The sequence below is a fragment of the Diachasma alloeum genome, unplaced genomic scaffold, assembly GCF_001412515.2.
Source record: "Diachasma alloeum isolate Michigan unplaced genomic scaffold, Dall2.0 Dall_scaffold_00195, whole genome shotgun sequence".
NCBI lineage: Eukaryota > Metazoa > Arthropoda > Insecta > Hymenoptera > Braconidae > Diachasma > Diachasma alloeum.
In genome coordinates, this window is record NW_021680360.1 from 2,098,196 (window position 1) to 2,123,100 (window position 24,905).

General features: G+C 36.0%; 2 protein-coding genes across 3 annotated transcripts in view; one reads left to right on the forward strand and one right to left on the reverse strand.

The window, feature by feature from the left end:
- Positions 1-444: 444 nt before the first annotated feature.
- LOC107048675 lies at positions 445-4,821 on the reverse strand. Its single transcript, XM_015271984.1, has 4 exons — positions 4,461-4,821; positions 1,687-3,823; positions 831-950; positions 445-758 (listed from the first exon to the last, which is right to left on the reverse strand). The coding sequence occupies exons 2-4, from the start codon at positions 3,801-3,803 to the stop codon at positions 740-742; spliced, it is 2,256 nt and encodes a 751-aa protein (XP_015127470.1). The 5' UTR covers positions 3,804-3,823; positions 4,461-4,821; the 3' UTR covers positions 445-739.
- Positions 4,822-12,987: 8,166 nt separating this feature from the next.
- LOC107048652 overlaps positions 12,988-24,905 on the forward strand; it is a 36,041-nt gene continuing 24,123 nt past the window's right edge. For both annotated transcript variants that reach the window (XM_015271945.1, XM_015271946.1), the window contains exon 1: positions 12,988-13,274. The gene's annotated coding sequence lies outside the window, so the exon portion shown is untranslated. The remainder of the gene's footprint in view (positions 13,275-24,905) is intronic.

Here is a 24,905-nt window from a genome sequence, read left to right on the forward strand (position 1 = left end):
GATTTTTTTACAAGAAGGAAATATTTGGAAATTTTTTTTTGCAAAATATAATAATGACGTTTTTAAAAAAAATTAAAGTGCCTGAAAGTTCAAACTATGTCTATAATTCCTTTGAAAGAAGTGAATTATAAAAAAAAATCAGTTAAAAAAATAATAATAAGAGCAAAATTAACTTTCTATAATTATCTACTTCTTCTCATGAAATTTAATTAATAAATTTGATATTCGAAAATGTAAGGTATATTTGAATATCCTCAAGAACTCTGTCTTTTATATTACGAAAATGGAACTCATCATAAGTCCAGTTGACAAATATTAAATTTTTTAAAACTGATTTTCGAAGCAAAGAACACAAGCAGTATTGACAACAAAGATTTATTTCCTGTCACCCTCGAACGTTCCATTATCTAGGAAATTTCGAATGAACAATTATGCAGTTACCAATGACAATGAATATGACAATGTTTAATCAAGTGAAAAACGCCGAAGAACACAACATATTTTTGACAATAATCTTTATAAATATTCTATAGGAATTTTCTCTGTGAAGCAGTTTAACCAGATTCAAAAAATTTCAGATAAACTTACAGAGAAAATGAGAACAATTAACTTTATTCAGCAGGCCTTACGTTACCATAGAAATGCAATTGTCGACCGCGAACTATTGGGTCAAATAATTAGTGATTACAGCCAGTCCTTTAGTTCAGTCATTAAAGGCTATACTGTCGTCAACAGACGCTCACTCTCGCCTCAATTTCCTACAAAAAAGTAAAATTAACGAGTGAATGTTTTCAATAAATGAAGAAAAATATAGTTTAAAGTGCCCTCACTTTCTCAATGAAGGTTCTGCAAAATTGACTGGAGCTCTCTGTCGTCTTGGACGACCATTACTACCAAAACTAGCATTACTGCTTTCTGAATCACTGGTGAGGGAATTTGATGTTCTGTTCCTGTAAACAAAGATACAAAGATAATAATTTTGAAATTATAAATAATGAGTAATCAATGCAAAAATTCTGTAGAAATTATTTTTCTGATATGTCCTGAATGAGAATATTTCCTTCAATGTCTATGCTTTTTTTCCCTGAGCCATAGACTTCTTTGAACATGTTTACTAAAAAATCTTAAAATTTTTTTGACACTTCCCAGATAATTCACTAAAGTAATGTAAATTCATTTGTAATTCTCTTTGCGACTAGTACATTTCAGAGAAAATATCAAAAGATCCCTTAAAACTTCTCTCTAAAACTACCAATTCAAGAGATATTAGTTAAATAGTGTTTATATTCCTTCAACATTTCCTACAAGATGAAAAACTTCCCACAATTTATTATATTAATATTTCTGGCACTAATAACTTTGAAAGAAAATGAAAAGATCTCTATTGTATTCAAGTAAGTTCCCCATACAACATGTCCCTCTGTTCCTTCAAAGAACTGCGCAGAATAATCTGAAACTATCTGTTATTCTGCAAATATCTCTCGAACTATAATTTTCATAAAAAATACCCAGATGTTGAAATTGTTTAGACCCTTTTTTCCCTTTGGTTTCATTTGAAATTCAAGATTTAATATTGGAGACTGCAGTATTCTCTATTAATCCTCATTCCACTCATTCTAATTAAACGAAGCCAATGACCCATCATAATCTACTAAACCCCCAGCAAAACTTTCCCCAAATACTCACAAATACCCATTAACCGATGATGGCCTGGGTACAGGTGACCCAGGTCTCTTCCTCTGTTCCGGCGCCTTGAGTTTCTCCAGGACAACCTTTGCGGAGCTGGGATCCCTCCTCTTGCTCCCCTTCGTCCTGCTCGTCCTCTTGTTATTTTTCCTCGGAGGTGTCGACGCCTCAGACTCGCTGGACGACTCCACAATGGGCACCACAGCCCTGTTCCTCCGCCCATTGGGCACCACCACCGTATCATCCTCCGACTCCCGTCCAACGGTGTCAACAGGCATCGTCACACTCGTATTAAAAGTAACATTAGGCAGCAATTCCCCAGTGGCTGACTGAATCCCCACCTGCTGACTGACCCCCTGAATCTGAATGGTCTTCGTGATCTCTGGTTCAGCCATCACCTCAGGAGCCCTCACCAGTGGCTGCTCCAACTCCTGAGGAGGAATATCAGGCATCTCCAGCTCATCCATAACACAAGGCTTAAAAGGTCTATTCCCCCTCCTCATCATCGTAAACTCATCAGGATCAAAATCCTCGACTCGTCCTCTGGAGGTGCAGACATTCCTCGCAAAAACAGCTGTGAAATTCGTCGTCTCCCCATCGCTATTCCTCCTCGCAGCAATATCAATGACTTGACACCTCTCATCGTCATCATCAGACCCCTCCCACCCATTATGGGGATTCATCATCGTCAGGGACATGCGATTAGTCGTCGAGAATCCCGCTGAGTCCCTGAGAGAGCCATCGAACATCCTCGAAGACGTATCATTCATCCTGGATCCATCGGAATTCTCCAGATTGGTCCCATTAGTCTCATTCCCCGTCCCATTACTCAGATCATTGCTCTCGTTGGCATTTCCATCGTCAGCCCCCTCAGAACCCCCTCCCATCTCGTTACTGTACCTCCAGCTAGTCCCCTCAAGAGGATCATCCTCAAAGACCCTCTGCTGCACTCGACTGAACACTGATTTCTCCAGCTTCGTCTCCCCCATTTTGTCCTTCTTCGCATGCCTCCTCTTCCTCTCCTTCCTCGCTCGATGATCCAGCTGATAAGTAGGAGAGGATGTCCTTGAAACTGGCGAAGATGTTGGTGACTCTGACGACACTGGCGCCCCTGGAGACACCTCCCCCGCAGACACTTCCCCCGAAGAAGTTGGCACACCGAATTCCTCGCTCTGATTATCACCAGCCTCTGGAGAGCCCTGAAACCCCGACCCCTCCTCAATATCCATCAGACTCCTCACATTGATGCTGTGGGAGTTGTGCATCAGTCTGGAGACATCCTCCAGTGAAACTCTGGGTGTCCTCATCGTCGTTTCAATCTGATTAATACTGTCTCGTGGCTCTAGATCAGAGTGTCTCGAAGTCCTTGACTTTCGTTTTTGGTATCTGCTGGAGCGTCTGCTGATGTTGGAGAGTCGTCTGTCGTCGGGGGGGAGAGTCTCGTCCCTAGGGGAGCTCACTCGGATTCTCTGGGGCATCATTGGGGGAATACCTCGGTTCAGGGCTCTGTTACGACTCGCTGGCATCCTCGATACTGGCCTCGTTGGGGTGCCTGGGGATTCCGTTGTCTCCTCAATGTCACTGACATTTGGTGGCATTGACACTATTCTGATTCTACTCAGGGCTATTGCTGGCTGAGCTATTGCGTGACCACTGACCATCGGCTGGACGACACCTCTTGCTGGGGATTTGTTGGGGGATTTTGTCGAGACACGACGATTGGGGTCTCTGGTGCTCGAGGGTCGAGGGGGATTGCCACTCTCTGGGTGGAGGAGTGTGTTGCAGGTGGATATTGCACTGACCACCTGCTCTGTCGCTTTAACCATCAGGTTCATGGCCTCGCGGGAGTTCTTGAGGATTATGGAGAAGGCCTCCATGTGTCTTCTCTTCTGGTGATTTGTCTCGTTCAGCTGGCGGGTCAGCTCCAGGTTGTCGAGGGTCAACTGTTGGGTCTCTTCTTTCTGCTTTGAGAGGGCCTGGGCCAGGGCTTTGTTGTTGGTTTGCAATTTCTTGCAGATCAGGGCGCCTGAACTCTTTTTGTAGTCACGAAGCTTCAGGTTTCTCTTTGCAACCACTTTTGGACGCTTCAGGTTACGGTACTTCGGGTGGGTTGGCATCTTGAATCGTTTTTCAAGGCCTAGAATTGGTGAAGGGGAGATTTTAGCTTTTGGAGGGGGTCAAGGGCTTTTGCACTGGGGGAGAAATTGTTGGGACTCTGTGGGTCACTTTTTTTATGTAAGTGGAAAAATCAATATCTTTTTACCATCAAAGATGCCGAAAATATGATGTCGATTGAAAAAAGGAATAATTTTTAACAGAATTTCAGTAGCGAAGCGATAAAACGGTTCGTAGCCATTTTATTCGTCAGTTTTGCATGAATATCTCGATATCTAAGGGAGATAGCAAAATTTTTCTTATGACCTTTTTTGTAGCCCTCAATTCGCTCTACAGAAATGGTTATAATGAAAATTTCGCTATCTCCCTTAGATTCGGAGACATTCCTCGAAAACTCAGCTGGGGGCTAAATCGACCTCTTCGTTGCTGAATGATTTCTGGAAAGGATTATTTTTTCAGAAATAAGGAAGATTTGAGCCTTAAAAATGTTTCAACATCGATTTTCCTTCAACGAGTTGAGTAAGAATAAATAAAAATAGTTATCAAATTATAATTGCGATTCTATCTAAAAAAAATTGTGACAACAATTTTCCACCTCGACTGTTCAACCACTAACTTGGGATCTTTTTCCTCTACTAAAACTTGATAGTGACACTTACCTTCTGTACAATATGTAAGTAATAATTCAATTGATAACACGTCAAACGAAATAAACGAACAGCACTGAGTAAAAACGTTGGAAGTTGTTGACTTCTGGACGAAGAGGGAGGTTAATCATAAAATTATAAAATTCCCAGTCTTATTGGTTTCTATCGTGAACACTTTCGCGATGGTACATGATTAATGCGACTCGCGGTGGAAGAAATGTGGTTATTCGGTGTTTTCGTTTGATAATTGGGCGATTGGTTTCTTGGAGACGTTCGTAAACTGTCGTAGAAAGCCGTTAATCCTTTATTTTTTGGGGGTAACGAGCAAGACAGGGACACGATGTGTGATTTTTTTGGGAGGACGCCATTTTGGTGGCTTGCCGACGTTGCCGACGTATCTCCAAGAGCTGGGGAATTTCGTGGTAGCGCCACTGTAGCATTATTTCGAATCATTTCAATGATTTTCAATCGACGCAAATGAATAATTTAGATGAACACAATTAATATAGTATTCATTTCAATGCAATGAATGCTAGAAGAAAATATTAAAATCATGATTTTTTGCTCATGAGAATATGAATTTTCCCATTTTTAGGCATTAAAAGCATGAATTATTTGAGAGTTACGGAAATAACAGAGAAATCGGGGACAACTGTTCGATATTCCCAAAAAAAAAGCTGGGACTTCAGTTTCTCAGTTTCTGTCAATAAATATTTGCAAATAAAGAATTCAATTCCAATAAGAAATTTCTGGTTTCAATTGAAACCAGAGTTGAAGATCAGAGTTTGTAGCAGAGATGTCAGACAAGATATGAATGTTTTTTTGGGCTCAAATGAAAGAGCGGGTCGAGAAATAGCGTGCTAGGGCCTCTAAACATGACAAATGTCTCTAAAGATGATGTCTGTTTTCAATTGAAAAGCAGAGTTGTGACAACATTGTCTAGGAGGATAATGGAGTCTAGGAGTATGTATAGAACAGTGGGATCTAGGAGTCTCCCATGGTTCAAAACCATCTTTAGAAGCATCAGCAGCGTACGCCATTTCTCGACCCGTTCTTCCATTTGAGCCCAAAAAAACATTCATATCTTGTCTGACATCTCTGCTATAAACTCTGGTCTTCAACTCTGGTTTTCAATTATAAATCAAAGTTGAAAACCAAACTTCACAGCAGAGGTGTCAGACAAGATGTGAATGTTTTTTTGGGCTCAAATGAAAGAGCGAGTCTCAAAATGGCGTGCAAATGTCTCTAAGGATGATTTTTTAACCAGGGAAGACTCCTAGAGCCGACTGGACAATGTTGGCACAACTCTGGTTTCAAAGTTGAAAACCATTCATTCAAGAAAAAAGACCAAAACCCATTCTTAATAGAAAGAAAAATTTCAAAACTGTCAAATAATTTTTTTTTACTTCTCCAGCAAGAGAAGTTGCAAAATCATTATTCCATATTCCATTCCAGGAATTATATAGGGTGATTAGGGCAATTGCTGGATGGTTAAGAGAAATTCTAGTTTCGTGGTAGGATCTAAAATAAAAGAATCACCTAAATCGGAATATGATGGCTTCCATACCTCCAAAAAGGTTTTAATTAGCAGGAAGAAAATATTTGAAGCCAAATACCAAAATAAAGAATAATTAAATTCAGAAATAGTTGAATGCAGCCGAAACCCAATTTCTGGACGTCTGGCCATATTTTTTTTATTTATTAAATGTCGATGATAAAAAAGATAACTAATCACATAATTATACACGTAATATTATTGAAAACTGAAATAATCAGTACAATTTTCATGTGATTACTCATGGAATATTCAATAAAAGTAGACATCGTCCAGAAACTAACCCGTGTCCAGAAATTGACCTATTTACCCTAATATTCTAAAAAAAAATAAGTTAAAAATCAACTCATCGATCAAGAATTCCACTTCAACAGCTAAAACATCCAGGCCTATGCCTCGCCACTTATGTAATAAATTATTCAAAACCTATTTTTCTTAAAAAGAATAGGGGACGTTGGGGTAAAGTGGACACTCTTGACTTTTTTAAAAATATTAGTGACGAGTTGAAATGTTGATGAAATTCAATCTTTTTTTTTTCAATACAAAGAGCAATTCTTTCCCTTTGTGATGAGCCTCAACTGAGCTCTATTGATGCATTTGTTTCTGAGTTATGAATAATTTTAAAAAAGTCTAAAGTGTCCATTTTACCCTACCCTCCCCTACTAAAAACAAAAATTGCCAAATTGCCAAATAAATTTGTTCTACTTCTCCCGTAGGAAAAGTTGTAAAATCATCATTCCTTGTAAACTTTTTCTCCATGACAAGCATGAAATAGTCAAAGGTCATGCAAATCAAGTGAAAATGATGGCGAACGCCTCTGGGAATACTCTCCATCCCCGAAAAACCCACTGCAGAATTAAATCAGTCAATGTCCAACAATAAATAATCAAAAACAAAGAATTTAACACTGCCTCCAATGGCTACAGCATTGAGACTCACCTTTCGCCTCTCCAAAACGTTTTCACCTCCCCGAATGTCCACTCACTGTATCACAAAACCCACTGTCACTTGTCACACATCAATATATCACACTTCAGTCCACGATTTTTAAACGATTCCATTGTTTATACCGGCTCGTGGCGACTATCACCGTTCGACGCCCGCCAAATCGCCATTTTGGCTCACTACACAAAGGCCTTGCGCCCGCGCACTAAACGACCGGCGCGTTCACCGTCTAGGGATATCTAGGGGAAACAATGACAAATTTCCCGCGCCCCCTCGCGGCTATCTTCAAACGAAAATTAACTACTGCTCCAAGGATTCTTAACTGATCAAACATTTCATTTTTCTTAAATTCTGACTGAAGATTAAATAAATTTCATTCGAATAGTCTCAAGTAAGTTTCTCCGTTTTTAATAAATAAATGAAGAACATTAAGAATTCAAAAAATTGTCTGTAAAAATGTGAATGTGACGTCTGTCGTTGCACGTAACCTAGATTTATTTTCAGGAAATTCGATTCCATTCAAATTCACTTTCAAGTTTCAACAAATCTCGTTCTAAAAATCGCATGGGAATTTTTGAATTGTTAATTCCTGAATAACAATATTGGAGGTTTAAAAATGTTACTTGAAAAAATACTAATCTGACGTCTATCGTTGTAGTTAACCTAGAATTTCTTTGTCATGAACACATGCGCGTGTTCATTTACTACACGTGGAAATTATTGCAAAAGAAATGTCTGAAGGCAGGGATTAACTAATCGGATGGAATTCGAGGTGTTGCAAGAATTCCGTCTGAATGGCTTTTTATGAAATTACGAAACTAGGCGATGCATTTAACTTCATAAAAATTAATAGTGATGGCGAGAATATTTTCTCGCATTTCGAAGTAAAAACGACTAGTAGATCATTTTGGGAAACATGCAGGCAGAAATCTTGTGATTTTCACCATTTTCTTTGATAACAACCAGGGGGGAAGGGTAATATTAACATTTGTGAATTTATAAAGAATATTTATATCTCAGAAATCAATTCATAAATTGAGCTGTCTAGACTCATTTCAAGGGGAAAAGAACTGCGGTTTAATGGAAAAAATATGTTCTATTTAATCGAAAATGGAATGAGTTTATGTGTTTCTTTTACATCTCTCGTCTACTATTCTAATCGCAAATATACAGAGATTGTAATACATGTGATACGAGCCAGAAGTTTTTTCCAAATCATATGATATTAATTTATTAAAATTATTTCTAACTCAGAAATTGATTGATTAATTGAGCCGTCTAGACCGTCTGGACTCATTTCAAAGAGAAAGAAGTATACTGTTGATGGTAAAGAAATTCTATCACATTTCATTGAAAATTGAATGAGTCATTAATATTCTTCTAAAAGTGGAAAAAGTTTAACCAACCTTGCTCTCCGCTACTATTTTAATCCAAAATATTCACATGTGATACGTGATAATATTTTTTTCCAAATCATATGATACTCATTAATTTGTTAAAAGTATTTATAACTTAGAAATCAATTCATCAATTAAATTGAAAGAGTTGAGAAAGAAATTTTCTAGTAATGCAAAAAATCTATCCCATTCCACCAAAAATTTAATGAGTCATTAGTATTTTTCCAAAAGTGAAAATAATTAATTCAACCTCGCTCTCCGCTACTATTTTAATCGCGAATATTCAGAATGATCTCAAGTTTCTCGAGTTCGCATATTTCATGTGATACGTGACAATTTTTTCCCAAATCGTAGGATACTTATTAATTCATTAAAAATATTTATAATTCGGAAACCAATTCATCAATTCAACTGTCTAGACTCATTTCAGAATCTCCCATTCCCTCAAAAATTGAATGAGTCATTAGTATTTTTGCAAAAGTAAAAATAATTAATTCAACCTTGCTCTCCGCTACTATTTTAATCGCGAATATTCAGAATAATCTCAAGTTTCTCGAGTTCGCATATTTCATGTGATACGTGACAATTTTTTTCCAAATCGTATGATACTTATTAATTCATTAAAAATATTTATAATTCGGAAACCAATTCATCAATTCAACTGTCTAGACACATTTCAGAATCTATCCCACTCCCTCAAAAATTGAATGAGTCATTAGTATTTTTGCAAAAGTAAAAATAATTAATTCAACCTCGCTCTCCGCTGCTATTTTAATCGCGAATATTCAGAATAATCTCAAGTTTCTCGAGTTCGCATATTTCATGTGATACGTGACAATTTTTTTCCAAATCGTATGATACTTATTAATTCATTAAAAATATTTATAATTCGGAAACCAATTCATCAATTCAACTGTCTAGACACATTTCAGAATCTATCCCACTCCCTCAAAAATTGAATGAGTCATTAGTATTTTTGCAAAAGTAAAAATAATTAATTCAACCTTGCTTTCCGCTACTATTTTAATCGCGAATATTCAGAATAATCTCAAGTTTCTCGAGTTCGCATATTTCATGTGATACGTGACAATTTTTTTCCAAATCGTATGATACTTATTAATTCATTAAAAATATTTAGAACTCTGAAACCAATTCATTAATTCAACTGTCTAGACTCATTTCAGAATCTATCCCATTCTCTCAAAAATTGAATGAGTCATTAGTATTTTTCCAAAAGTGAAAATAATTAATTCAACCTCGCTCTCCGCTACTATTTTAATCGCGAATATTCCGAATAATCTCAAGTTTCTCGAGTTCGTATATGTCATGTGATACGTGACAATTTTTTTCCAAATCAGATGATACTTATTAATTCATTAAAGATATTTATAATTCGAAAACCAATTCATCAATTCAACTGTCTAGACTCATTTCAGAATCTCCTATTCCCTCAAAAATTGAATGAGTCATTAGTATTTTTCCAAAAGTGAAAATAATTAATTCAACCTCGCTCTCCGCTACTATTTTAATCGCGAATATTCCGAATAATCTCAAGTTTCTCGAGTTCGTATATGTCATGTGATACGTGACAATTTTTTTCCAAATCGTATGATACTTATTAATTCATTAAAAATATTTATAATTCGGAAACCAATTCATCAATTCAACTGTCTAGACACATTTCAGAATCTATCCCATTCCCTCAAAAATTGAATGAGTCATTAGTATTTTCTCAAAAATGAAAATAGTCAATTCAACCTTACTCTCCCTACCATTTTAATCGCAAATATTCAGAGATTGTAGCACATGTCAAACGTGACATAAAAGTTTTCTCCAAATCATATCAAATTTCCCTCCCTCACATTTTTCTCCCGATTACTCACAGCATTCCTGAATTGTCACGGAATTGATATCAACTTCGTTATCCAAACCCTGAATAAACAAGCGACAATATAATTTTCAGAATGTCAGGCCGCGAGGGTGGGAAGAAGAAGCCCCTGAAGGCCCCCAAGAAGGAATCAAAAGAGCTCGACGATGACGACGTGGCGTTCAAACAAAAACAGAAGGAGCAGCAGAAGGCCATGGCAGAGGCGGCCAAGAAGGCAGGCCAAAAGGGCCCTCTCGTCACCGGTGGAATCAAGAAATCCGGAAAGAAGTAACAATCTTGCCACTCGCCGATCTCTCAATTGATGAAAAAAAATTTTAAACAATATTTCTAAGCTCTTGCACTCCCTGTAACTCTCAGATCGACGCTTGATAATAAATCCACACAAGTGTTCATTTGTAAATAAATAATCAATTGAACAACTCTATATTATCCACTTAACTACCATTCCCCTAGCTAGCAATTCTATGTGTCAATTGCAACGAATAAATAGTTGAAAATAATTAATTCAACATTGACTGCCATGAGTTTAAAATTCAGACTCATCTCTCGCCTCTTATTCACTTTAATATTTGTTGAATAAGAATGGAGAACAATTAATTTTGATTTAAAAATACTGGAGCCAATTATATTAAACCTGTCAGTGTTTTTTTTACTGATTGTGTCTAACAAATTGCAGAATCATTTTTTAGCCTTTTTAGCAAATAAATTCTAGGGTAAAATTTATTCTCGAGGTGAATTATATCCGGGAGATCATAATTTTTTAATATTTAACCGGAAGAATAATTTTTTATTCATCCTATCGCCCCATTTGAGTTACCAAGATTTGTCCCTGGGAATAATTTGTTCTTTTTCATCCTGGGATAAATTTTAGAGACGCCATTTGGTAAAATAATCCATCCAACTTCTAAATTTACATTTTCTGTCAACTAACGATTTAGTTAACCGAAGCTGGTGCAACTGGGGCTGAGACGGTTCCATGACAGCTCATCTCATCTTTATCCAGGGCCATTTGATCCTAGAACATCCCATCTCAACTATTTCATTCTCGAATAATTAATTCCATTCTCACGTACTATCTTCCGCATTTTAATCATTTTTCTCATCAATTATTCGTTTCTTTATTCATTTTTTGATTGAATAATATCCTTCCCCTGTTTTGACAACTGCAGTATGTTTGAAAAATTTAGAAAACTCCGTTGAATACAAATGAAATATATTGTGTTATTTAATAATATAAAGTGACTGATGAAAAAATTAATAAACGATTTTTGCCTTTGATTTGTCTGTTGTGTTTAAGACGTATGAGAGTAAATAAATTTACTCCAGATATAAATCAGTATCGAAGTGGTAAAACGGTTTAAGTCGACTCATCTTCCAGTTGAGTTTTTGAGGAATATTTCCGAATCGAAGGGAGATAGCGAAATTTTCATAATTACATTTGTTGTAGCTCTCAATCGGCTCTACAAAAATGGTTATAACAAAAATTTTGCTATTTCCCTTAGATTCCGAGGTATTCATTAAAAACTGGTCAATAGTCAAAAATGACATACCGTAAAACCACTTCGCTACTGAAATTTACTCTGACGAGTTAAAGGTGTTGTTTTCTGTTTGTATTATTTTCCATTGGCAATTATTTATATATTAATTTTGCGTTTTTTTTAAATTGCTGGTATTGCTGTATACAACCGATTGTTTTTTCGAAGAACATAAGGTCTCAATAAACATGATTTTTCATAATATTTCATGATAATGATGAAATAAAATTGGTCTAGGATGAAATAATAATAAAATCCATCTCCACTTAACGATAAATATTATTTTTCATTGGCAATTTTTCATGTATTAATTTTCTTTTTTTTTCAAATTGCTGGTATTGCTGTATTCAACCGATTGTTCTTTCAAAGAACATAATATCTCAATAAACATGATTTTTCATATTGTATAATATTATTCAATTATAAAGTGACTGACAAAAAAATGAACAAGTTTTGTCTTTGATTTCTTTGTTGCGTTCAAAACGCCTGACAGCATATAAGGTGATTTTAATAAAATATATTTAGTGGTGTTTTCCATTTGTATTAATTTTCATAATGTCTCAATAAACATCATATTTCATAATAATGAGGCTGAAATAAAATTAGTATAGGATGAAACGATACTGAAAAACACCGAGATGAACTCTCCCAGAGCCAAAAATTTCGGGGATGAACTGTCCCACAACCCTGGCCTCCCACAAACCAAAAGCGTCACCCCATAAAAACCGAAAAAATCCGTTTTCACTTGACGATAAATCCCCACATTTCCTATCCAAACAGACAATCGATCGAGCGCCCTCCGTTGCCCCCTTAATTACCGCTCCCCCCGAATCCCCAATAATTGCATTCATAAACCAAATTGATATGTAATTCATATGTTCACCGCGAGCCAATGGCAACAGCCATTCGCTAAATAGAGCACAGCTGATTGCCGTATGATCGATGCTGCTCCCAACCTAGCGCCGAAAATCCCCAGATTTTAAAAAAACCTCCGGACCCAAAGGACCGTTCAATTCCCCCCACGCCAATTAAATCCCCTCCCTCCGCCCTTCAATTAAAAAAAACCAAGAGGTTTAAGCTCTCAAAAGCCTTTTAATCCTCGGAAAATCCCCCGACCCCCGGAAAAATTCCCTCCCCTAGGGACATTTATTCCCCATCAACTGGTAGATGTTCTCCCGCAGAGAGCTGTCACAGCGGCTGGGTCAGTTGGCAACAGACCTTCATTGGTATCACAACGAAGGAGTGTTTCGTAGGTCGTGCTTTGTCCTCACTCACTCGACTTATCATTGGGCGCACGAAGCATGAACGCTCGCCATTCGTGGTAATTCCTCGCGAAAAAAATACCAGTGTAGCTTCAAATAATTGTCAAATTCGTGATAAATAATCGTGTACTGACAGACGGTGAAATAACCGTGGGGCCATGGAGCCAACGGGGATTATTTGACCCAAGAGAATTGACTCCGAGCTCGGTGGATCGTGCTTCTTTCGTCTGGTATTATTGAATCGGTGAGTTTATTATTTATACCCTCGACCTTCGCGTCGCATTTTGCCCCTCGGAAGTCAGCACCTCACGGGGGCATTATTGGAGCTGTCGGGAGAGGCTGCGACACGAGTAGAATAAATAGAATGAGAGAAAAAAAAAGGGAATCCGACGTGAAAGTGCAGGAACTCGATACGGGACACCATATTGCCAGCCTTATTTTGATATGAAAAATCACGGATTTTACTCGGAAACTATTGCTCAGCCGTTGTCACGCTTTTTTCGAGCCATTTGCATGACTGTCTTATGCGTTATTCATCCGGTAATGGACAATTAGTCAGTCGGAGGGGCAGGGTTTTAGGTAAATGGAGTTGTTGGGTTTGAGGCATTACTCAAGGACGGGGGGCCCTCTTGAGACATAACTCCCTCTGGTATTGTACATATGGTCACGACTTTTTTTTTCCCCCCCTTTGTGTACTGAAGGCACTCGTGAAATTCGCGTGAGCTTGTGCAATACTGTACGTGTATTTGCCCATCCTAATATCGGCTCGCAACGATCCCTTACGTGCGCACACTCCCTTCCGAGTTTTATAAATATTATATTTGCATCAGCAGAGTTAGTCAAGGGATTAGACAATTTTGTAAATGATGAGGTGAACATTGGATTTTCAGCTGGGAGGCTTCAAGTTGGGGAAACATAACTTAAAATTTGAGGATGAAAGTCTGAAATAAATTCTGAACGGAAGTTGATGTGAATAAAAACGTTCTGGTTGAGTTCGTGCTCTTTGGCAGGCTAGTATTGTTGTGAGAAAATTGATTTTTCAAGGTTAGAGAGAAGGTTAAAATGTAGAAAAGGTCTGAAGAATTCGGAAGAAAATAACTCTATCGGAAAGTTGATACATAAAGTCTCTCTTATAATTTCTAATGTCTCTCGCAATTTATAAAAAAACTTTTTAAATGAGATTTTTAAACTCCAATCCTCCTTGCCAAACTATTTGATAGAAACGAAGAATTAATTTTCATTCGAAAAATACTAAAAGAACATTAAAGACATCAAATGAAGTTTCTCTCATTTTTTATTGAAAAAAAATTGCAAAATCATAATTTTTTCCTCATTTTTGTTCAATTAAACTATTGAACAAATCAAAAACGCTTTCTCAATTCATAAAAAAACGATTTAAACAATATTTTCATGCCCCAACCCTCCCTGTAATTCTCAGATCAATACTTCATATCAAATCTCAATTTTCTGATTATTCTGATTATTTTTTGGAAAATATCTGAGTTCAAGACATTTCTCGAAGTTTTGAAAAGTAGTTTTTGCAATTTTCCTGGAAAAACTTTCGCTTTGGAATCATGAGAGAAAACAATGAGAATTGCTACACCCAGTGCTTCTCATTTACTCTAGGATTTATTGAATAAGAACAAAAAAAAATCATTTTCATTCAAAAATACTAAAGAAAACAGCTTTGAAATCATCAGAGGATTTTTCTCTCATTAATTATCCCCAAAAAATTTCAAAATCATAAATTTTTCCCCATTTTTTATTCAATGAAACTATTGACCAAATAAAAAACTCCCTCTCAATTAATAAAAAAATGCAACAACATCTTTACGCTCCAAACATAAATTTCCTCAATTTTTCTGATTATTTTCTGGAAAATCCCTAAACTTCGACTTTTCTCAGATTCTTAAAAATTGATTTTAAGAATTTTCTTGGAACATCTTTCCTTTTGGATTTACAAAGAGAAAAAATGAGGATTGTTGCACGCGACCTGACCCACATTCATGGGAGAATCAACGGGCGTTGAGTGCAACACGGTTTCGTACCTGAAACACGCCTCAAGCACATGTCGACACATGTGCCTCATGAAACATCGTTCTTCATTTGTATTTCCCCCATTGTGTGATCACTCATTACGATAATCCGATGGGTGAAGGATCAAGTGTGCACGAGAGTTTGAGATTTTTTTTCCTTGTAATCGACAAGACCTATGTCAATGGTCGCTCTTATCGGGCGAAATATTTCTTATCTCACTTTTTTTCGCATCCCGAATGTATTTGTTTTGCGATTTCGGTTTGGGATGTTCGGGATGAGAATGTAAACACTCCCCTCTACGAGTAACGGTGATACGAGGCCTTTTCATCAGGCGAATTAGTATTACACAACAGGGAACTTCCATGATTTTTTTCGATTTTTTAATCTCAAGTTTCGGCCTTAAATGATCAATTTTTTCAATTATAAACACTAAAAATATTGCTCGTTAATTAATTATCATGGTTAATTAGAGAATATGTTTGCTCCAATCCTCACGAACAGTCAGTGGTTGTATTGCGCATTCCTGTTGCGCAGAGGGGTCCACACACGCTTAGATTGTTAGTGGTGGGGGAAATCAACTTCTCCGATTGAAATCTTAGAGAAGCGAAATCACAGGGAGAAGTGAGTGCAACCTAGAGAAGAATTGGCACTTACCCCTACCACAGTGAGGGGATAACAGTCACCGTCACAGGGGAGTCGGGAGGGATTTTTTTTACGTAATACCTCCCCCAGTCGGGTTATATGCAGGGATGGGCAATAATATTAGATTTTGACAATATTAAAAAGGGATTATCTCATTATATTGTTCAAAGTTTAACTATATTTAACAAACTTAAAATACTACAAAATTTATTAACTAAATTTTCCGATTAATGGTGAATAAAATATTTGATATTTTCAAATGTAATTTTTAATTAACAAGCTAATTCTAAATTTAGATACTTGATTTTTCGATTATCCCAAATAATTGTCAATCTTCTTAAATGTACAAATTGATGGTTCATTTAATATTTAAAATTTAAAGATTTCTGTTAAAAATTGACAACTTCATAATTTAACGGTAATTATGATTGATTGATATGCCTATCACTGGTTATATGGACACTTGACTTTTCTCTGTAATGTTAGTAATTCATTGCGCGGTTGATGAACCGGAACATTTTTTTTCCTCACAAAGAAAAATTCTTCCTCTTTGTGAGGAGTCCAGACTGAGCTCAGTTGTTGAATTTATTTCTGAGTTGTAAATATTTTTTTTTAAATTGCTTATTTTACCGAATTCTCCCATATTCATGGGGACTCGTGTTTGTGATGCCTTGCGACCGGGGAAGGGGGGGGGGTCTAAAACATCCAAAAATGTGTGACGTAATAATCGAATGACCCTGAAGTCTGAATGATCTATTGGATTGTGTAACAGGCAATATCAATTACTGTGCGTACTGAAGATTGAAATCTAAGCACCACGTGTATTCAAATGTAACGACATTTCCGGGTTTTCTGTGGTGAAGAAAAAAAAACGAAAAATATCGTGTGTCACGTTTCGAAACAATGAAACAACCGTGGGCCATCGCCTTGAACGCTAATTCCACTGTCCACTGCCCCTTCGTATAGTCGATTTTGTCCTTTTGACTCGAGTCCAAAGAGCCTCTGGCGTTTATCAGCGATTAAGTGAAACGTAGTAGAATAGAATAAGCTGATTTTTCATATGTTGATGAATATTTTATTATGTTGATAACCTGCGACTTTGAGGGGGAGATGTGAAAGGCGGATTTTCCATGGGAAATTCTCCCAGCGGGAGCGGTCTTGTAATATTTCCGCCTGAAATCACTCGCTGCTGAAATAATTGCGTAATTAAGAAAATTGAAAATTTGAATGTGTTTCAGTAAAACAGAAAGGCTTTTTTACATGTTGTTTGATGTGGGATTTAAACGATGAAGACGAATTTTTTGAGAGAATGTGAAGAAACATTTTTTATTGGAAATTTTTCCAGTTATAAAAGAGGTCTTTTGACTTTTTTTCTGAAGTAACTAATTATCGAGATGATTATGCACTTAGTCAGCTATAAAATTTAACTCCATTCGAATAAAACAACTGTATTTTCCACGTGGTATTGAGTGGGAAATTATCTCGAGGAGAAATTGATCTAGGGGAAAAGTGAAAATACATTTTTTCGTTACAATTTCATCAACGGCAAATATTTTTAAATCATTCGTTAATGATATAATTGCCTAACGAGAAAACAATGTGATTCGTGGAACAGAAGAAGTTTTTCGTCATATCATAATGAGTTGAACAATTATTTCCACAATGAGTAAATTCAGGGGAAAATGTCGTGATACATTTTTTTAGAATTGCATCAGCTATAAAAGGTGTTCTTGACATTCCCTCCTGAAATCAATTCTTCCAAGAAGAATTTTATAACAAACAAAAACTGTTTCAACTCATTTTCAGTGGAAACTATCAAGACATTTTTTGTTGGGAATTTCGTCAGCCACAAAACAAGATACTTTATACTTTATCCGGAAAATGAAGATGGCATCCTTCCCATTTTTCTGATTGTTAAATTATCTTCGTATCGAGTGATTTCAGAAGAACATATGAAAATAGTATATTTCGATACGAGTGAATTTTTTTTTATTTATTTGATTTATTTATTGGCAGTGATCACTGTTACTAATTTTTAGCTGAAATTTCCAGTACCCCTTTCGGAAATTTTTATCACTTTTAAGTTTCACTGAAATTTCAAGGAATTTCGGCATTGAAAATTTCAGAGAAAAATCGATGAGAACTGTAAATTTGAGTTTAATTATTCTGTGGAAATTAATAGAAAACCAGAAAATTCCGAGAAACATATTTTTCAATTTTCAATTATTGGGAAATTCAGGGTAAATTGGCACTGAATATTAAAGTTTTCAAGGAAAATTCAATAAAATTGGAGAATTCTCGACTTCGTGCTTCTAAAAATTTTGGAATTTTATTGAATTTTCAGGGAAATCTGAAATTTCATTATTTTTTCCCCTTAAATTGCATTTAGTGGAATTGTACTGAAAATTACTAGTCAACTGTCCATGAAATCAATTTTTTATGCAAAAATATAAAGGGATTTTTTTTCTAACAGTGATGTTACGTTCAACGAGTGGTGAAACTGTGTCTTTTTCGTTGACAAGTAAACGAGTAAATGAAAAGGGCCTTTTCGGCACGAAGTGAACATAGCAGCAGTGTCAAAATAGTACATTTCGTCATTAGGCCGAAAACTTTTCTACCAAATACGCGTTATGGGCTAAAAAAAAATTTTCTATCGCGTGACGAACAATATTTCATGTCACAACGGCCGTAACGGACGCGTAGCACCCGTGAATCCCTGTCTACGATCGGATCGACAAAAAAAATTTGTTAGAAATTTCATCACCTACTAAAAAGATCTCTCCCATTCTCTCTTGAAATTAATCCTCACAAGGACAATTTTATAACGAACAAAAACTGCTTCTCTTCGCTCCCAATGCAACAGAACTGTAATTCAACCTTCATCAAATATAGAATTATCTCAATAACAAGTCATTTCAGTAGTAAATATCAAGAAACATTCTCCGTTGGAAATGTGATCGACTCCATAAAAAATCTTGCCAGTCCCTCGAAATCCCCATCATCAAGTAAAATCCCCAATTACTGAAATGTGAAATTCTCCTCAATTTCAATAAAACAATCCGTGGAAAGGGAAAATCGTAAAATGCAAAACCTCCTCCCATTCACATACATTCTCACAACTCCTGGCTCGCCAAATGGTGCATGGAGTTTGTGGTTCAACTCCGATTATGCACTTGGATGTCAGTGTAGTGGGACACGCAGCACTTGCATAATATGCAGGTTAACCTAGATCGAACAAGCTCTAGAACTAGGCTTCACTACCTTTCTCCCTTTGCCGCCTCACCCCCTCCCCCTCCGCCTAATCGCCGCATTAAAAGAGAAAGACGAGGCAGGAAAACCTGTGCACCACGAAAAAACGAGGCCAATTCCTCTCCATTCAATTCCATTAAAAAATCACAATTAATGCACATTCATCGATACCCAACAACTTCCTGCAGTTTCCATTCGCTATTCGTTACGTAAATAAAAGAAGAAAAAACGTTGCACCACGGCCACTGCCGCTGTTCACTATTTAATTCCATGAGCCTCTGAATAATGGAAATGAAACCGCAGTGAAAGCCAGAGGGAAAGAGAGAGGAGGTACGGAAAATTGTCGAGTGAAACCCAGCATTTTGCCACATAGTGAAAGGACACGTGCTTAAGTAACACGTGTCGAATCCCATGATAAAACCCAGATATATCTACCCGAATTCAGCGATTTTCCGAATCTATTTCAGTTGAACTTGAATCTGAAATGATCGATTCATTAGCACAGTGAGCTGATTTTTCAATCAATTTTGGATGAATAGATTCATTCACCTGAGTTTTTCATCATTTTCACTGCACAATCCAGTGGAAAATTACAATTTTCATTGATTTCTGAATAATTGAAAAAAAAAAACAAATTAAATGTTCAGAAATTCGTGTAATTTCAACGGATGTCTTTTGCTGAAAATTTCCCGCATTCTAATTGGGAAATTCAAGTGAAAATTTTGTACCGGTGAAAAAAATTGTATTCTTCGGGATTCGACTCCGACGCTAACTCCACACGAGTAAAAAATCATCGTAACAGCTCGGGACAAGATTTTTTTCTAGTAATTTTAAAATTTACGAGTCTGGGAAGCATGCAATACCAATTACTAAACGAGGAATTGTGAAGAGCAGTAAAGAAAATAAAATAAAGAAAAGTTTCCCCATGAAACCAACGTGATCAAATTTATGTCATCATGATGGAATGTTGTGATTTCAGAATTATAAATTCCAATGAAGATCATGGGATGTTAAAGAAATAATAACGTTAATTAAATTGTTGATGCGCTATTTCAGTAATTTTGGCCCCTCAGGCATCGAAAGTAATCAATGTTTTATCTCACTTCGTTAATTTTGTTATTTTATCTATTTTCATGTCTGGAGTTTCATAACTGCACAATATGCAGTGCCTAAATTTAAATTAATTCTGGTGAAGACTTGGCTTTATTAGTCAGCTGTTTAATTTTTCCCTGAGTTATAAACATTCAAAAATATATAAAATTTGATAGTGACATTTATCTCCAATAGATTTAAATCAAGCAGATGTTCATAGGGATAGTGGAGAAATAAGTGCACAACATTGATTAAATTGTCATGGATACTCCTTCACTATTGTCAGCGTTTAAGGCCATGCATTGATTACGTAAAGAGCCTGATGAAGCTAAAATATTTAGCGAAATGTCCCACTATGACAATTTAATCGATGTTGAGAACCTATTTCTCCACTATCCCTATCATCCTTAACATCTGCTTGATTTGTATAAAAAAATCCATTTTCGACTCCCCCGCCCCCTTCCTCTAGATGTCTCCCTCAAAATTCTCCCCATTTCATTCATTTCCTCACAATTTGATGAGAAAATCAATAAAATACGTGATTTTCCATCAACAAAATCCCCTGTAACTATAATGTACACGGAGAAAATTATTTGTCGAATTTCAAAAACTAGTTAGTAAATTTCAACAACTAGTTGGTGATTTCCAATAATTAATTAGTTGGTTAATTAATTCGTTGTTGATGAATTTCAACAATTAATTTTTGAAAAACACCAACTAGTTGTTGGAAAAAAAGACCAACCAGTCGGTCAATTCCAACAACTAGTTGTTGAATTTCAACAACTAGTTGGTGAACTTCAACCACTAGTTGCTGATTTTCAACAATTAATTATTCAATTAGTTGATTAGTTGTTGAATTTCAACAATTGATTGTTGAAAATCAGCAACTAGTTGTTGAAAAAAATAAACGACCAACCAGTTGGTCAATTCCAACAACTAGTTGTTGAATTTCAACAAGTTGGCGAACTTCAACACTTAATTAGTTAATCAGTTGATTAGTTGTTAAATTTCAACAATTAATTTTTGAAAAACACCAACTAGTTGTTGGAAAAAATGATCACCCAGTTGGTGAACTCCAACAACTAGTTGGTAATTTTCAACAATTAATTAGTTAATTAGTTATTGAATTTCAACAATTGATTGTTGAAAAGCACCAAATAGTTGTTGAAAAAAATGAACCACCAACCAGTTGGTCAATTCCAACACCTAGTTGTTGAATTTCAACTACTAGTCAGTAAATTTCAACAACTAGTTGTTAAATTCCGTCAGCTAGTTTGTTGAAATTCAACAACTAATTGTTGAAATTCACCAATTAGTTATTGAAATTCAACAACTAGTTGAATAGTTGAGCAGTTGTTGAAATTCCCCAAATAATTTCCCCGTGTAAAAGTAACTCATTAAAAACTTCCCGAATTGTTCCCCCAAAACCCAATAAAACAATTTTCACCAGTGCATAAAAAAATTAGGTAATACCACCACGTGTCCCTCAAACTGTGTCGATGAAAATTCACAAATAGTCTTCACGTATGAATGTACATACCGAGATATGCCTGACAGACACATGCGTGGATGCACCACACGTGCGGAAGAGAGAGAGCTCCGCCGATGGAGTTGGCTGAATAAAGGATGGAAAAATAACAAAATAAAGCGTGCGCCTGCGCGACGCACCAAATCAGCTGTTGACAGCCATCTTGCAGGGCTCGTCCCAGCTGTGCAGGCTCGACCGCTCAGCTGACCTCGTCGTCACCCCCTCCACCGTCCCCCCTCCATTTCTGCCAATCAAATCAAATGTACATACAAAACTCGAGAGCCAGAGGTTTCGGCTCTTTTTTTTTATTCTTTTCAATTCTTCTTTTTTTTTTCGAAAATTCCATTGAATTGCCATTCCCTCGGGCAACGCGAACAGTTACGGTGCCGTGTTTGTGCTTAATCTCGTCGAAAAAAATTCCGTTACGAAAATAATCAAGAGCCTTTTGACTCGTTAAAGAAATGGAGATAGGTCTCGCTTCGGGGACCTGATCGATAAGCCTTGACACGATAACTCAAGCGTTTTGCGAGCGTTTATGTTCATCTCGCTCTTCTAATTCTCATTTGGCTGGGTTTGACGTAGAACAGAACAAGGAGGACGAGAACAAAGAGAATAATAACGTCCTTGCTCGTTGGTGAGTCGTTAGTGCACGTGCGTAACGTGCGCACGAGTTGCGCAATGAGACATGTGTATTGAGTAGGGAGATTTTACGGTGGATATGAGGAGGTGATGAGGTGGGGTATTACCTTGTTAATAATTATAGATCTCAGTTTAGTGGGATAAGCGAGGTGAATTAATTGAATGATAATTATGGTGACGGATATATCGTGGTATTGTGGGCATGGGTCTCTTCATTTAGACTCTCAGGCCTCTGTTTGTGGACAACTGAACGGACAGGTGATGGGAGAGTGGTGGCATGACAGGGAGGTGATATCAGGCACTTCTCATGTCTTGGAGAGGAAGGATATCGAATTCCTTGGAGTGATGGGGATGGAGTAAAATCTGGGGGTTTTAGTTCCATTTTTTTTTTAGTTTGCTTCACCTTGGAAGCTAACATAATTGAGTTCAGGTTGGCTTGATGGTATTCTTTCACTCCAGGTGAATCAATTTGGTTCATTATTTAATCTGTTTTGATAGCCAGGTATTTTATTGTTGGATAAATATTTGAATAATTTGATTGATGATTTTTCGGAGAATGAGGAATCTTGTTCTATTCTTGAATACAAAAATATTATATTTAAGTGCTGAGTATGGAATAAAATCCCGGGATTTTATTTTGTTTTCTATTTTCAGTTTAGTCTTTAAAGAAAACATAATTTAGTTCAATTTGGCTTGATGATATTTTTCAACTCCATATGAATAAATTTAGCTCATTATTTAATCTGTTTTGATACTCAGGTATTTTATTGCTGAATGAATATTAGAATAATTTATTCTATGATTTTATGAGAACAAAGAATTAGAATAATGTCAGTTGTTCTTCTACTCTTGAATACAAAAATATTTTATTTGTTGAAGTGCTGAGTATGGAATAAAATCTGGGAATTTTATTTTGTTTTCTACTTTCAGTTTGGCCTTTAAATAAAGAAAATATAATTGAGTTGTTTTGTCTTGATGATATTATTCAACTTCATATGAATAAATTTAGCTCATTATGTAATCTGTTTTGATACTCACGTATTTTATTGCTGGATAAATATTAGAATAATTTATTCTATGATTTTATGAGAACAAGGAATTAGAATAATGTCAGTTCTTCTATTCCTGAATACAAAAATATTATATTTGTTGCAATGCTGAGTATGGAATAAAATTCGGGGATTTTATTTTGTTTTCTAGTTTCAGTTTGTCCTTTAAAGAAAACATAATTGAGTTGTTTTGTCTTGATGGTATTTTTCAACTCCATATGAATACATTGAATTATTTATTTAATCTGCTTTGATGTCCGGTTAGTTGATAATTGGATAATTATTAGAATATTTGTTTTATGATTTTTCTGAGAACAAGTAATTAGAATAATGCCAGTCCTTCTTCTATTCTTGAATACGAAAATATATTAATTTGAATTCTAAGTATAGAATAAAATCTGGAGATTTTATTCTCTTTCCTAGTTGTAGTTTGTCCTGTAAAGAAAACATAATTGAGTTGTTTTGTCTTGATTTTGTCAATTTATTATATTTCATGGACATTTCGTTGAGAACAAGGGATTATTGCAGGAATGAAAGAGTCAATTTTCATAATTAAATTATGAATGAGTAATTAAAAACTCAAAATTTTCAAATAGCCCATTATTTCCATATATATCCATACATTCATCAAAACTTATCTAATCAATTATGAGATCCAAAATAAAATTTATTGGGACTAGTGATGAAACCACAAAAAATTATATCACCATCATTACTATTATCTTTACCCATTAACCAGGTAATGATAAATCAATTTAGATTCATTATTGATTACAAAGTAATCGGTGTTCTACTTTCCTCATTAACTATTAATTGTTTTTCCGCTGATCTCAGCTCACATCTGGGCTTATCGATAAATTAAATTGAAGATCGCGGGATATTAGAGTATTCATAACAAAGTTTTTAATCCTCTAATAAATTCCTAAGAAGAGGGCGGAGTTTATTGATCATTGAGAGCTCTCCAGTCTCTCGGCGTAATCAATGTTTCCTACTATTCTGTTAATTCTACTTCATTTCATGTTCAGGTGTTTGATAACTGAACATTAAGCTGAATAATTCATTTTATGGGATTAACCAAGTCGTTTCGATGACGTTTTTATTAGACAACTTTTCCTTTACTTTTAACTGAAAATATTATGTAATGAATATGATATTTTCATGAGAGTCTAAGAAAAGTTGACCAACAAAGACATTATCAAAACGACTGGCTTAATTCCATAAAATTAATTATCCAATGACGCTAAAACTAGCGAAAGATTCGACAGCACAAGATTTGTCTTAGACGAAATTACACAGAGAGAAATGTACGAGAAAAATTACCGTGCTCGCACAGTAATGTGGATTCAGATGGTCTTTCCAGGCGAAATGTAATGCAAAAAGTAGGAAAAAGTGCTGTTGCACGAGTCATTTTTCGGATAAATGCGGGGAAAAATTCTTGTGCAGCACGGTAAAATCGAGGCGACAGTGAATTTTTGCGAGAAATACGGGAAAAATTATGGCCGTGACTATTCGCACCATTGCGTGAATCACTCCCGTACACTCCATACACTCCACGCATGCGTGAAGTTTGTGTGTTTCACGCAGCCGAATTTTCATACTGCTGTGTATTTCACGCAGTTGAAGTTTCATACTACTGTGT